The sequence below is a fragment of the Rhipicephalus microplus genome, unplaced genomic scaffold (assembly GCF_043290135.1).
Source record: "Rhipicephalus microplus isolate Deutch F79 unplaced genomic scaffold, USDA_Rmic scaffold_12, whole genome shotgun sequence".
NCBI classification, from domain to species: domain Eukaryota; kingdom Metazoa; phylum Arthropoda; class Arachnida; order Ixodida; family Ixodidae; genus Rhipicephalus; species Rhipicephalus microplus.
This window is the reverse complement of record NW_027464585.1, coordinates 22981982-22996700: the sequence shown is the minus strand read 5'-3', so window position 1 is coordinate 22996700 and position 14719 is coordinate 22981982. Positions and strand designations below refer to the sequence as shown.

At 45.7% G+C, this 14719-nt stretch overlaps 1 protein-coding gene across 3 annotated transcripts in view; it reads right to left on the bottom strand.

Annotated features, from left to right (window-relative positions):
• The window catches only part of LOC119166692 (USP6 N-terminal-like protein), a 138150-nt gene that overhangs the window by 17271 nt on the left and 106160 nt on the right, over positions 1 to 14719 (bottom strand). For 2 of the 3 annotated variants that reach the window (XM_075882405.1, XM_037418013.2), the window contains one exon: positions 9296 to 9556. In XM_075882405.1, the coding sequence (XP_075738520.1) occupies positions 9296 to 9556 (261 nt within the window). Of the gene's footprint in view, positions 1 to 9281; positions 9557 to 14719 lie in introns of all 3 variants that reach the window. The other variant, XM_075882406.1, reaches the window with a different exon arrangement.

The following is a 14719-nucleotide window of genomic DNA, read 5'->3' as shown; positions in this document are numbered from 1 at the left end:
AAGTACATATAGAAGATTAGAGCGGGCGCCGCCGCGCGACGTGGCAACGCGCGCTCATTGCGCCATCTTGCTTATAACGCTGAAAACACAATCACCCACCCCACTCCCTGAGATAGTCGTGGGCAGCGGTAGTGGCAGATATAAGTAGCTTGCCGTTTGAACGGAAAGGATCTGCTCCGGGGTGGCTCAGTGTTTAACGCCTCGCTTTCACGACGCAGAGGTCCCACGTTCGATTCCACGTGCCTGAGTGTTTTTTTCCTGGATTTTTTCTTTCTTGTGTTTTCATATGCATGACATCGATGCAGACGCTCACGTCGACGCCGGCGGCAAAACGCAGCCGAGAGTGCACATATACAGTTTAATCTCGATAATACGAGCTCGAAGGGGCCCGAAAATTTGTTCGAATTGAAAGAAGTTTGAATTAATGAAAGCTAAATAAACAGAGGGCTCTCCATGCAGTGGCGCATGTGCATTACGCTAACACACAAGGGGGAAGTTTCAGAAGACTTACATTTATTCACAAATCACAGGACATCCGTCATTATTGAAGTAATCGGTGATACGTGTCTGCACACGTTTGCCTCGCAGCGAGTCAATTTCGCACGCGGCTTGCGAAGCATTTCTACTTGGGCTTCAGCATTCTCCTGGGAGGAGGAGTTGCGCGTGGAGATGTCCAGCGCCGACACTCTCACAAGACGACAACAAGGACTGCGTAGCGAAGCCGCAGAATGGTCAGCACGTGACGATTAAGGAGGAGCATCTACACGCAGAGAGAAGTCGATCGGCATTTGAGAGAAAACCAACACTCTACGGCAGCTTTTTTTTTTTCTTATGAGATTCTTAAAGAAAACGGAAGAGAAAAGTGAGCCCTGTAACTGTCTGCATCAGAGTGCGACACCTCCACAGCAGCTCACGAGGGATGGGGTAAGGAGAAATTAAAAGGATATGATTAAAAGGTAAATAGATAGAGAGAGGAAGGAGAGAGCGAGGTGCAGGGACAGCAAACGACAGAAAACGACGGAAGTAAGGAGGAGATAGGATGAACACGGTCGCAGGAGTCCGAGGACATGGCACATGGAGGAAGGAAAAAACTTTCCTTCCTCCGTGATGGGGCACCACTCAGGGAGAGCTCTTGTCGGCGGCAGGTGACAGCATAGGGCGAGGCAGTCTGCCAGAGCTGCGCTGTCGCCGGAGATCGCGGGGGCGCAACCGGTTGGCACGAAATTCAGAGTCTTCGCGCGCATCGTTGGAAAGAGAAGGGTTACGTGGCAGGAACAGGAAAGGGGGAAGCGTGGCACTGGCGCGTGAAAGACCCTCCTCCCTCCCCCCATCAAGGCGCAGAGCCGTGCTCTCGCGAGGGGCAAGGGCTGCAAAAGATAGTGCGTGTTTCCTTTCCTTCAACCATACATTCATTCAACCCCCGGACAGCTCTTTTTCCCTCTCTCTCTTCAGGCATGCTGCATTGGAAGAAGCAGGGTCTTTACATGGCGGGGACGGAAAAGAGAGAAGCGTGACACAGGCGTGTCGCAGATCGGCATTAGAGAGAGAGCAAACATTTTACCGCAGCCTTTTCTTTCCTTTTCCTTTCCTTCACGCGCAGCGTTGAAATGCCGCAGGTGCTGCCACGATTTTGGGCGGGATGCTGAAAACATTTTCGGAGCGCCGTATGTTCGAATTAACCGTCGCAAGTGCTTGCGCGTTCGAATTACCAAGCATAACCCATTACGTGTGGGAGGCATTATCCCCCCTTTCAAAAAGAAAAAATACCAAAAGGAAGAAATCACCACCTCGATGCTACAACATAGGCACGTGAAAAAAAAAAAATAGAAAATTCAGATAAAAAGAAAGTAGAAATTAAAGAGCGTGACAATATAGGAAATGTCAATGAATGAACAAGCAAGCTCAGAAAAATAAATAAAAAGCACGAACAGCCATGAACAGTAAAGAAAAAGTTACAAACAACGCACAATGAATGGTTTCATGCGCACAATATAAACGTCTGGCCTCTGTTGGGTCCAGGTTCCACTTTGAAGTTCACGTCACTGAGGCAGCGTATCGTTACCGTAAACATTTTTATTTTCTGAATGCTGCCATCAAGTTATAAAAAAAACCACAGTTTCACTGCAAGGACAAAGCAATCAATGTGATGGCAACAAATTTTATTTTATATGAGGTAAGGATGGCAACTATCTCTTTTGGATCCGATGTTGTGCAATTCTATAAAATACTGGTGTAATAAATAAAGACCGAAACTTTACGCAAAATGTCTATGTTTTTCTGGAGTTCGTTTCAAGCCTTTTTAACATATAAACACAAACTAAGGAATGGGAAACATTTTATCACACATTTATTGCACTTATAAGTGCCTATGTTAAGGTTCGTGCCTATATCAGCTTTTCAGCATCTAAAAATGCCTTTTCGCGTTGGTTGAGTAAATGTTTTGCTTAAATCAGCTGTTTCTTATGGAGCGTGGCTGGAGCGTACTGGAGTAAAGCGAGGAGAGCCTAATGCTGCTCCTTGAAGATACCCGTCGCTAGGTTTAAGAGTAGCGCAGCTGGGCAGTTGCGTTTGGGAGGCTAGAGTACAGTGTAGCTAGAGCGTACTCGAATCAGGCAAAGGTAAGCTAGGCTAGCGCTGCCGTGTACAGCCTACACACAGGTTTCGGTGGGATTTATGTTTTTCATAACGGCAGCTGTCAGAACTCTGCCGGGCAACGTGGAATAAAAAGAAGCCGTAAGGTGTTCGTGTCAGCCAATGGACTAGCGAATCACAGCACTACACCGTGGATCGATAAATGGTCCATGTGAAAAGCAGGAAAGAATACATTGGAAAGGTCCACAATATTTTGAGTTTGATGTTCACTCTGAAAAACACATAGGCATAAAGCTCCCAACATTGCTTACGCAACTGGCGATTTATATAAATATCCTCTGAATCTCCGCAAATAACGTACAATTTTTGGTCATTCCACGGGCACACTGATTCATTTTGTTGAATGCACCCATTACACAGAATGCAGCCATATGCGAAAGCTTCACTCACACAAGCCACTTTCAGCTTTATTGCTTACACTGTACAGTCGAACCCTCCTACAAGGAAACTCACGAGGCGTGAGAAATATTTTGTTGAAGCGAGAATTTCATTGTAGTGAAATAAAAAAAAATATGGCTCATCTGAGCTAGCTAAACAAAGGAACGTTTGTTCTTAAAATTAAAAACTGTTCGCTGCTTCCTATTCTTCTCAGCAGCGTCACAACTCGATTCACAGTCATGCATAGCGAGGCCATGGTGAAAACCGCTGAAATAACGCCTACAACCGCATCCGTAAACGTACCAAGCAGGTGCATTACCACATCAACACTAGCAGCCGTCCATCATCAAAGTGTATCCGACAACACCGAGATGGAGGCATGGTATCCTGGAGCGGATACTTTTGCCTTATTCTATGCCATTCTTATCATCTAAATTTCGTGGCTGGCTGATTTGGTTAATAATGTGAACGTACAGCTGCTCTGATTAGGTACCACACTGGCTAAGCGCGAATAAAATGATAAGCATTGGAATCGGAAAAGGCATCGCTCCGCAGTTGCACGCAGCAGCTGCATGAAGGAAACCATGAACTGAGCGACTGAGCTTCAGATTCGGATCATCTGCGGCTCGAAAAAAAGCCAGCGACAAAAGCAGGGCCATCCTCCATGAGCGGGGCAGTCTTATTGCCATCGCTATCGAGGAATTACGGCACCCATGCTTGCTGAACAGCGGCGGTTTCTGGTGGTGCCAACGCGTGTTTTAGACTTCGTCGACGTTTTTTTAGGTTCTCAAAATGCATCAAAGTGTTAAAGATCGGGTTTCCGGTATGGCAAGACTTCGTTGATGTTTTTTTAGGTTCTCAAAATGCATCAAAGTGTTAATGATTGGGTTTCCTGTATAGCAATAAATATCTGAGCCTGGAATTGCATCGTGAAATTTCGTTCAAGCGGGACGGCAGAAGAAAAAGTGTTCGTTGTGGCGACAATATTTATGCATTGACTCCTATAGACTGCTGACGAGGAACCGTGAATTTTTCATTGTAGCGGAAATTTTGTTGAAGTGGCGTTCGTTGTACAGTAATCCACAATTTAAACTTTATTCATAATTTAAGGGGGGACGTGCCTTTGAGAATGAACGTTTTTGTTTTTGGTCGGATAATGATGAAAATTGGCACAGACACTAAGAATGGCTTCACCGTGCATCCATAAAAATTTCGAAGCGATAGCACAAATACTTAACGAGAAACAAATTATTTTTAATTTAACCTCGTGGAGGGGCTGGAGGATTTATAAAATGACAAAAATAGTGGTAATCACTGTATGCACAGCCAAATGTATGTTGAAGGGGGCTGCATTCTCAAAATAATTTTTTTGCAACACTAAAACTTGTAGTTAACGTTTTCTCCAGCGACACTGCAATGAGCACACTTGCACTACAAACAAGAAACCCTAAAAAAAATTCTGTAAGGAGTAAAATGAAAAACTAATATCGCAGCCCCTGAAGCACAGTTCAAAAAGCATTACAAAATAAACAGAATCAAAATCTGTGCAGTGGTTGCCCAGATATCTGCTCTACGAGCTGAGCATAATGCCAAAAAAACAGTATTGAGAAAACTGCATTTAAAGTTTTAACTTCTTTTTACGTCTCTATAACACCTAAAAATTGTGATCTCCGGTTTGTCTTGTGATATTTGGACTTCTCAGGCATCTGGTCTCTGACCAGTGTGCCTTGGTTGCCTTTTGTTTTTCCCCATAACCTCCTCTTCATGATTTACAAAGAACAAGTATGGATTTCAAACCAATTTCTTTGCATGAAGGAGTGGTGTGATAGACATGACCGAAAAGATTGTAATTGTATAAGACCATATACTGAAATTATTACACATATTTCTTCCGCTTAAGTTGTAATTAGCGTAATTAAGTACATGATTACAAGTAATCACTGAATATTTCTTTACTTGGAGAGAGATTTATCGCATCAGAAAAATGGATCACACCATGACAGCCTATGCCTTCTTTCCAAATAACAAAGTTATGGGAAGAAGACTGGTGGCACAGGAATTTTTAGCAGTATATTTAATGACGCGAAATGGCCATATAAAAATTTGTGCCCCTGATTCATACATGCTGTTTTGCCACTCTAGCCGTGAAATGCATCATCATACGGCCAGTCGCGGAAACGCTAATCTACGAAGCTTTCATTGCGTCAGAACATTCATAGACGTTCGTGGCGATACCAAGCACGGCTCCAAACATGTTTAATCACATCACAAAAGCTTATTGACAGCACTCCATATGACCGTGGAGTGCGCGGCCGCATGGACAGTGCAGCCGGCGCGTAATGCACTTGCTGGCGGCGTTCGGTGACGATGCGCGAAATGTGTAATTAGGATTACAAAAAATCGGCGCGCAATGCACTTGGCATCGCACTCTTGAGTGACGACGCCCAAAACTGCTAGCCGCTGTTTTGAGCAATCCTTGGCAATGACAGGGAGGCGGGGGTAGTGATGAGCTTGATTGTGTGGCCCACTGCGAATGCGTAAAATGCCGTACGTGGTTCAGAGGAGCTAGCGAGTGATTTGCTTCATTTCTTGCGAAGAAGCACGCCACCAAGAGTGCGCTAGCACGTCGTTCCTGCCCGCAGTCTCGCTGTCAGCGAAGTTAGGGCTAAAGACGACTCCGATGACGCGCCGCACTCATGTACCGCGCGCCCACTCGTAGTAATCTGATCATGCATCCGGTGCGGCCGCTCATAGTAATCTGATCGTGCCGCCGCTTACAGCTTCGTTGCGTGCGAAGAAGCACGTCGCTACGAGTGCCCTAGCCGTCCTTCCTGCCCACAGTCTGGCTGTCGGCGGAGTTACCGCGCTCGTAGACCACGCGCCCGCTCGTAGAAACCTGATCGCCCATCCGCTTACGGCTCCTAACTAAACCGTAATTATATCCTAAGTGATCATCGAGCCGTGAACACGTAACGAAGTAGCGATTTTCAAGAGCCATGTCCTTGCGACGCACAAGCAGCAGACCACGATCTCCCGGAGCGAGCATCGGGCCAATGGCGATGCGAGCTGAGGCAACATGGTGGCCACAGCCAATCAAGAGCCCCGAACCGACCTTCAAACATTTGCTTTTTGTGCGCTTGTTTTTAAAGGGAGGAGCCAGCTGAGGCGGGAAAGTTAAACACAGAGAAATGCTCTTTTTGATGAGCCCAAGAAGCCGGCTCCCGGCCCCACCATCGCGAAGCTATATTTTTCAAAAATTGCTGTTTTCTCGCAATTTCCAGAAGTTTCGCTACCTAGGTGGGTGAAATTAATTTTCTGAAGCACTTCTGCGCGGTTTTCAGTAGAGATATTTTGGAATCAGGCCGAAAAAGGGTTCCAGAAACTGAAAACTTGATTTTCAAAAAACCGATTTTTTTGCCGTTTTTCGCGATCCCAAAGGCGCGTCCCCCCTTAAACTGCAAGCATTAAGTGGCTGAAGTACACACCAGGAACAGGATATTGCTATCGCATTCAACGCTTCAAGGCAAAGCTTAAGGATACCCATTTTTTTCCGCCGGTATGCAGGAAAGGTTCGCCCAGTCACCGGTCGCTGACAGGGTTGCCTCAAAGCTTAAATCTGCCTTAAAAAGAATCCTAGATTGTATGTGCTAAAGCAAGTGTCTGAAGTTTCGAGTGATGCTGACTCAAATATTCTGGATGCAATTAAAGCATTAAAAGTGCCAGGCCACAAGTACGCTTCACTAACTTCAGTGGACGTGGAGCATTTTTTTTTCGCATAAAAGCAAGTACTGACTGAAAGCAAACACAATTCAGGCCCGAAAACTTTGAGATAAGGCTTGTTTATCCCTGTTTTCATAGCTTTTCCCACAATACCAAATTACCTCAGCTTTCACCTAAATCTTTTTGAATGATTATGCTTATAGTTCGTTCTTTTAATGAAAAAAAAAAACCTTAGCCTTCTCAAAGCACATAATCTACCTGCTACGTTTGTTAAAAGATGAAAGTCTTCTGCCTGCTACAGAAGTAATTAGAAACTGTGCCCCAATATGCCTAAATGGCAGTTTTTAGGGCCTATTATAGGCGCCTAAAACACTTTTTTTGTGCCTGAAGTTCCCGTCTGTAGTAATGAAATACAGATGTGCCAGGTCGAGATGCTCTTCTCGCATAATCTCGTCGTGTTGAAAGTGCAGTACGTAGAGGGGCTTACGATCCATTTATGCTGATACCTGCAGAGATTGCACAGGCGCCAGAGGTCAAAGCTCAACCTCAGAATCAAAGTTCACAGCTGCTGCTCGAGCAGCAGCTGTAGACTAAACCGAAACTAGTCAAACCAGTTTATAACTAACTCAAAAGTGCCGTGACAAGTGGTCGTTATATCGGCACTTCGATGCATATAGAATCGCCCACAAACATGTCTACTTTGCGGTAAAAGCCAATTTTTTGTTGAAAAAAAGCCTTCCACTGACAAATTGGGCCTTTTTGCATGTTAAGTGATGCCCGATTGCTCACGAGTAAATTGAGCAAAGTTTTCAATTAACTCGTGCCATTCCACTGTAGCGCAGTATCACTACATAAACAAAACAATCCTAACTGGTTGCGTGCAGCACGTCACTCAGCTTTCACAATCACATGCCGGGCCATTTGCAGTCCAATGTATGTGTGTGTTTGCGCATTTTTCGAGCATGCTTCTTCACTTCAAAGCATGCTTGGGTGCATCAAGTAGCCTGTTCGTTAACACAACCAAGACGCATTTTGCAAGCAATGCGCGCAAGCGGCCTCGCATGATACGGTGGCAACGAACTTGCAAACGGCAGCATAATGCGTTGTATGGCTGTCACTCCGCGTGGTTTAACCTTGCGCAGTCATGCAGTTATGTGCAGATGACCGCGATAAGGTTGTCAACGATGAGTCAAAATGGCACGTTCTTCGCCTTAGCTATTTCCTGATGCTTATCCGTTAAGGCACCACCACAACCGTACGAAAGTCATTATTGATCGGCCGGTATCTACTGTTACTGTAAAATGGAAAACCTTTTGCGGCACATTGTGGTGCAGTGAGGTGAACGTCACCATAACTCTTATGTGACAAAAAGTTATCACTTCTAGCATTCACGGCTTTGTTTGGAAGGCACTGTTTTGTTATTTAACAACGATCATAGATGTTGAGATCGCGCCAGAAAAGCTTGCCGTGCGAAATTTTTTTGTTTTTATTTCTCACTTCCATTAGGCCAATGAAGGAACACCTGGAAAGTGAGAGACTTCACTCACAGTGTTTGGAATCTGCGTGCGGTGCTCGCAGCAGCAACAATATTGCTACGTAGCTGACATATCAGGGGTCAGAAGACGGCAACGAGGGAGTGGTCTGTCGGTTGTGCGTGCTGTCCTCCATCTTAGTCAACGCCATACGCATCAGTTTGAATATAGATTTTAAATAGACACGCCTCGTGTCATTTTTACGTAACAATATCATCATTGCAAGTGAACTGCAGCGAGGCACGCGTGAGCGCATGCCTATTACATGTTTTAGAATGCCTGTTTTAACCTTTTTTTCAGTTCATATGCACTATATTTTTACCGATATTGTGTCTGAAGTTTTCGTTGTAAAAGTAGGAGACTTTGAAAAATTTTCGCTATACGTGGACGCAGTTTCAATGGCTAGCATAGGAAAACTGTTAGTGAACAGACATATGGTCATTACAACTGATGGATAATTTCATCTGGGATCGTTATAAGTGGGTTCGACAGTATAACCATTTCGATCAAACTGAACACACGATGTTTCGGTTATGTTTGCGGGCATGGGGCATGATGGCTGATGTGTTTTGCAGCTAATTGATTGATTGATATGTGGTGTTTAACGTCCCAAAACCACCATATGATTATGAGAGACGCCGTAGTGGAGGGCTCCGGAAATTTCGACCACCTGGGGTTCTTTAACGTGCACCCAAATCTGAGCACACGGGCCTAAACATTTCCGCCTCCATCGGAAATGCAGCCGCCGCAGCCGGGATTTGATCCCGCGACCTGCGGGTCAGCAGCCGAGTACCTTAGCCACTAGACCACCGCGGCGGGGCGTGTTTTGCAGCTAAATTTGAGCGCTGCGGCCCTGTAAGGAGCTGATCAACGAGTATGGCGCAACAGGTGTGATTCGGCGCAGCATGCTGCATGTAAACAAGTTAGGTGCACAATGGCACACCTGTGGCATAAAAATGTGCCCATCGCAATAGCAAATGCATGGCTGAAGGCTCTCACATCACAGCACTCACAGGGCGGCGCCCCTGGCCGAGGCGACCCCGGTCACAGGCGGAGATGCAACAGGAGTCTGAGCCGCCACTGCGGCAGCTGCCTCCAGGCTCTCTTGGTAGTCGACATTGTCGTAAAGCGACGGGGTCCTCCGCAGCGTTGCCGACGGGCTGGAGAAGCTGGAAAGGTCGGCTGCGGACGTCTGTGACGTCTCGGCCAGCGAGTTGCGCGAGCTCAATGGGTCCACTACCGAGCTCGCACCGTCCTCGCTCATGTCGCCACCCCTGCAATGAGTGACAGAAAGCACATAAGTACACCCATCTTTCACATGCTCGCTGATGCTAGCGCACGCTCTCTTAATAAGAGCACATTCGAAACCAAGTGCTTTCTAATGCTTATCAAAAGCCTTACTACAACAGCTGTCTATCACATTTTGGTTGTAATGCAACCTTGGATTGTACTAATTTATCCTGAACTTGCTTTCCTTATTGATTTGTTCGTGCTAAGAAACTCTGTCACTTTGGTCTATACATGTAATACTGATCATGACAGACCATAATGTGCATGAGGTACTTTTGAAACCTGCACATTGTTATTTATTACAATTTTTTTATTATCTGACACATTATGTGGCATAAAACGTTTGCCCAAAATGAACTATATTTCACCCAATGTCATGGCAGAAAATGAAAACTGTGCAACTTACTATAACCCCTAACTAGATATTTAAAATGAGCAAAAAAGCCTATATATGTGTGTGTGTATATATATATATATATATATATATATATATATATATATATAGCGAAAATTTGATTGTCGTAGGCTACAGACTAATGCAACACTTTTTCCGAATCGCATCTCCCCTTAACTCCATCAATTACGAAGAGAGCTTTTATTGCCACGTCCGCCCTTAAAAAAATATGAAGGGGCCACTTAAGCAGCATCGTGCATCTCCATGATGGAACCAGCGTTTTCTTGAGTTTATACATTCAAGACTGCTGCAGAGTCAGAAAGGCAGCTTCGCCGCAATGCGGGAATGTAATGGGGTGAAGCATAGAAAAAAAAAAAAAACTGACGGGGCTACTGACAATCAAACACTGACTGTATTTGTGTTCAGGAAGCTCAAATAGTTCAAACGGTAAAATTCTCGTGCAAACTGAATCGAATAGCAAACAATCTTTGAAAAAATATCTCGAAGCTCGAACTTTTGCACACCCCTGTCAAACTGCCGATGTCATGTGGGAAAATTTTTGGTGTGCGCAGCTTGCTTGCTTCCTCTCTCTATCATTGATGTCCCCTCTTTTTGTTTCTCCCTCTCTCTTCCTTTTTCTGTCATCACGACCACCTTTCGATGCTCTGCCTCCATAGCAGAGTAATTAGGATGCTTGTCTTCAAATTAAGGGTAGGCAGGTTTGAACTGCACCTCACAAAGAACTTTCTTTTTGACAATGTCTTCTTTTTGATATGCGGGGTTTACCATCCCAAAACCACCATATGATTATGAGAGACGCCGTAGTGGAGGGCTCTGGAAATTTCGAGCACCTTGGGATCTTTAATGTGCACCCAAATGTGAGCACATGGGTCTACAGCATTTTCGCCTCCATTGAAAATGCAGCAGCTGCAGCTGGGATTCGATCCCGCGATCTGCGGGTCAGCAGCTGAGAATTTTGTTTTCTTTTTATGCCTCAACACTGTCATCCTGTAGTTAGTATCACAAGAGACCAGATTGAGAGGCACTAAAAGTGGGCATTAAGCACCAAAAATAGGCAGGCAAAACACAGTTTTAGGCCCCCAAGGTCATAAATAAAGGCGCAATACACTTCTACAAAAATTCTAATTCTTGGAAAAATACGTATAAGACCTGTGTCTATGACAAGAAAGCAGAAAAATAAATGTTTTAGCTTATGATGGTGTAAAGGCACCAATGGTTTAGCATAGCCATGCAATTTTTTTACCACAGGGTTTGCAGAGCATGGTTTTTTTTTATTGTCCAGCACAGTGAGTCGAATGTCCACTGTCGAATAAACATGCTCCTGGGTCTATTTATTTTCGGCATTGAGAAGAGGGCAGCACAGGAGTGAAGAGCCAGTCCACTAGTAAGCCAGAAGGGTTACTTAGCCTTGTATTAACCGGGTCTAACCACACAGGGTCAGTTTCTACTCTGTCTGAACACCTTAAAAGACCCTTCACTAGGCTTAACCATTTAGAGTAAGCAAGAGAAATGCATGCATTGGCCACTCGCAATCTCGTCTGCTAAGATTTACAACATTAAGAACCCCAAAAAAAGGTGAAATGTCAGACTGGATGCAGCTAGCCCTTATCCTCATAGGCCCCAACATGGTGTACAATAGGGAATCTTCCAGGATATGTCAAAGTCCCTGCGAGAGTTATCCGAGGCAATGTGTGCAATTTGTCTGATCTGTTGCTTGAATATATAAGAATGAGGGTTGAGAGAACTACTAAACGTAGAAACGTGATCTGTGCACATTATTTATATTTTCTTACTTCGTGTTGAGCGAGATACAAGACAAAGCTGCCTCTACAGTCAAACCTCAATATATCGAACACAGATATATCGAATTATTGCCTATATCGAACGGTTCTTATATCACGTGGGAAATCGCATGCATTATTGATTTTTTATTTCGAACAAAGTTTGACATATAATGGATATATCGAACTCAGCCACCCCAAACCGCCCGCGCTCCATTGACAGGCGGCGAGCTTTCCCGCAACTCTCGAAAGAAGTGGTAGAGCGGCGGGCGTTTACGAATGCTGCACACATTGATGGCGCCGAGAGCGCCACTTTAACCTAGCTGCATACGCGCGCCGCAGCCTTGCAGCTTGCAGTTGTTGCAGTCTTTATGGTGTCAACGGCACACTGCGCACTTGTTGCAAGCTCCTCCCCCTTAGCATCGGCTGGCATCGGTCGGTGTGCTCGCAGTGTTCGTGCGTTCGGAGTTAAGAGCAAACCTCATAAGCGCGAAAATGCACGCGACAGCGACGAGCGATGCTATGAGCAACGAAACAGGGCGTTCGCGCGACGTGTCGTGGGGTAGTTTTCGCGCGATCGCTCGGTTTTCCAGATTTGGAAACCGTCGCTCATCGCCCGAAAGTGCTGAGCTCAAGCAGCCAAATAGCAAAAAACCGGAAAAGACAAAGACTACATAGGTGCACGTGACCCTGCCCTAGTCCCGTATGCGCAACAAGAAATAACGCAATGTTTACGCGTGTGCATATAAAAAAAGTGTTGCAAGGCATTCATAAACACTTTCCGTTCCACTACACAACAATACATATTATTTTTAAATTGCATACCGCTCACTACGCGGTTTTCTTGGTGCGAGTAGACGGCCTCATGCCAGCAACAGTGGAATTCGCTCGCCGAAGCCGTCGCGTGAATGAGGTTTGCCTGAGCTAGCGACTGATCGCGCGAAGACGATATACGTCGCATCGCTCGTCACTGTCGCGTGCATTTTCGTGCTTATGAGGTTTGGCCCTCATAAGCGGATGTGGAGATAACCTCATAAAACGGATGTGGATATTGTCGCCGAAGCTACTGCTGAGCAGCCAAATGAAGACTCTGCCGAGGTGGATCCCGCAAGCGCTGATGGTGCCCCGCTCCCGACATCAGCTGAGGTCGTAGCCGCCTTGGCCCTTGTGCGCCGCCACTGCGGCGCGATTGAAGGCACCGGCCTATCGCTTATGGATCACCTGGACTATATTGAGGACGCAGTCGTCAAACACGCCATGGCCAACAAAAAACAGGCTACTATTTTTCAATATTTTAAGCCAACACAATATATACTATGTTTGAATCTTCAAGTGAGTATTTACTGCACCACGCTTGAACGGTTCGTTGGTTGTTATCAGCAAGCTGTTGACGCATTTTTTTCGTGATTTTTTTATATCGAATTCTGGATATACCGAACTATTTCACGATCGCCGCGCCGTTCGATATATATCGAGGTTCGACTGTATTTCGTTTATGTTAGTGTTCTCTTCGTTGTCGCATCATGCAGATGCCAGCCCTGATAACGCTTAGCATGTTTTGGTGCATAGTCCCTGAGAGCATTCCAGCGGTGCGACACTGTTTATCATGGTAGTGACGCATGATCCATCCCAGCCTCTCCAAACGTTCACGCATAGAGGATCCATTCCACAAAAACGGGCAGCTACACAAAGAACGCCGGAATGACACAACACCGCTTGCGTGCACCGCATGGCATGGGCATGTCATGTGAAGGCAACCTGTCAAATCATGTGAATGCTCATGACGTGTTGATGCATCGCGTCGTGTTAACTTTCTGCTCAGAGTTCCTCTGATACCGATGAGAGCAGGGAAGGAATTCGGCTGGCAAAGTCTACATCGGGCAATTGGCAAAGATTTCAAGCTCACCTTCTTTCATGGCTCACAATGAACCAATTAAAAAATTCTTGTGGTAGAAAGTTTTTCATGGAGCACACAACAAGTCCAGTATTTACCTAAAATTTCTCATTTGACCTGGTGAAGCACCCTTTCAGAAGAAAATTACAAGCAAAAAACCACGAAGACATTGATTTTTTTTTTATGGACACTGTACTTTTCGCTTGATGACACTCCTAAGGTTTTGCATTGGTTCTCTCTCATTCTGCGACCGCACAGAAGCACCCCCGTTCCCTACTCGTGCAGGCACATGCCGGGAAGATGCCAAACAGGAACGCGGCATGGATGAATACAAGCCAATCATCCTGCCTGTTGCCTAAGGAGACTTGACTGTGCTGAAACAAACTGCTGAGATGGAGTATAGCTGGTTTCGGTGTTTGTAAACAAACTGGCTCGCGCCGAATGGCCTGCCTCAGCAGATTTCTGGTGCGGCACTTCCAGTAATGCTTTTTCAATGGTCCCGGCGGTGTTTGAATTTGCTGTTCTATTATTTCTGGTGCATTCCTTATGATGTGTTCGGAGCAACGTCTAGCAGCTACATGAAGGGGCTCGAAGCGCACGGGAGGTACAGGCGCGGCCACTGCTGTAGGTAACACGGCTCCCGTGGCTGACGGGTGCCACGAAATATTTGTCGTGGCGTTCCGATGAGCGCGGCCCCCTGCTCCGTGTTACCTCTGACAGTGGCCGCGCGCATATACAAACAGAAAATGCATAAATTGCAGGAGAAGTTTGTCAGTCAACTTAATAGAGCCAGTTGGTTCTGCATGTTGACGATGTGAATGCGTTTCGAAGACGCTGACCGGGAATCGACAGCGCACACCTGTCTTTTCCCTGTCCGGGTCTTCAAAGCGCACCCATATCGTCAACATGCGAGAGAAGAGTTGCCCGATCCACAGTGAAGTTGTTCAATTAAACTTTTCGACTAGAACTGACAACCTGACTTCTGTCGGACCACGAATTTATATGCGTTTTTGTCTAAGCACACAACCACGGGATTGAACGTTTATTTCTGTGCCTG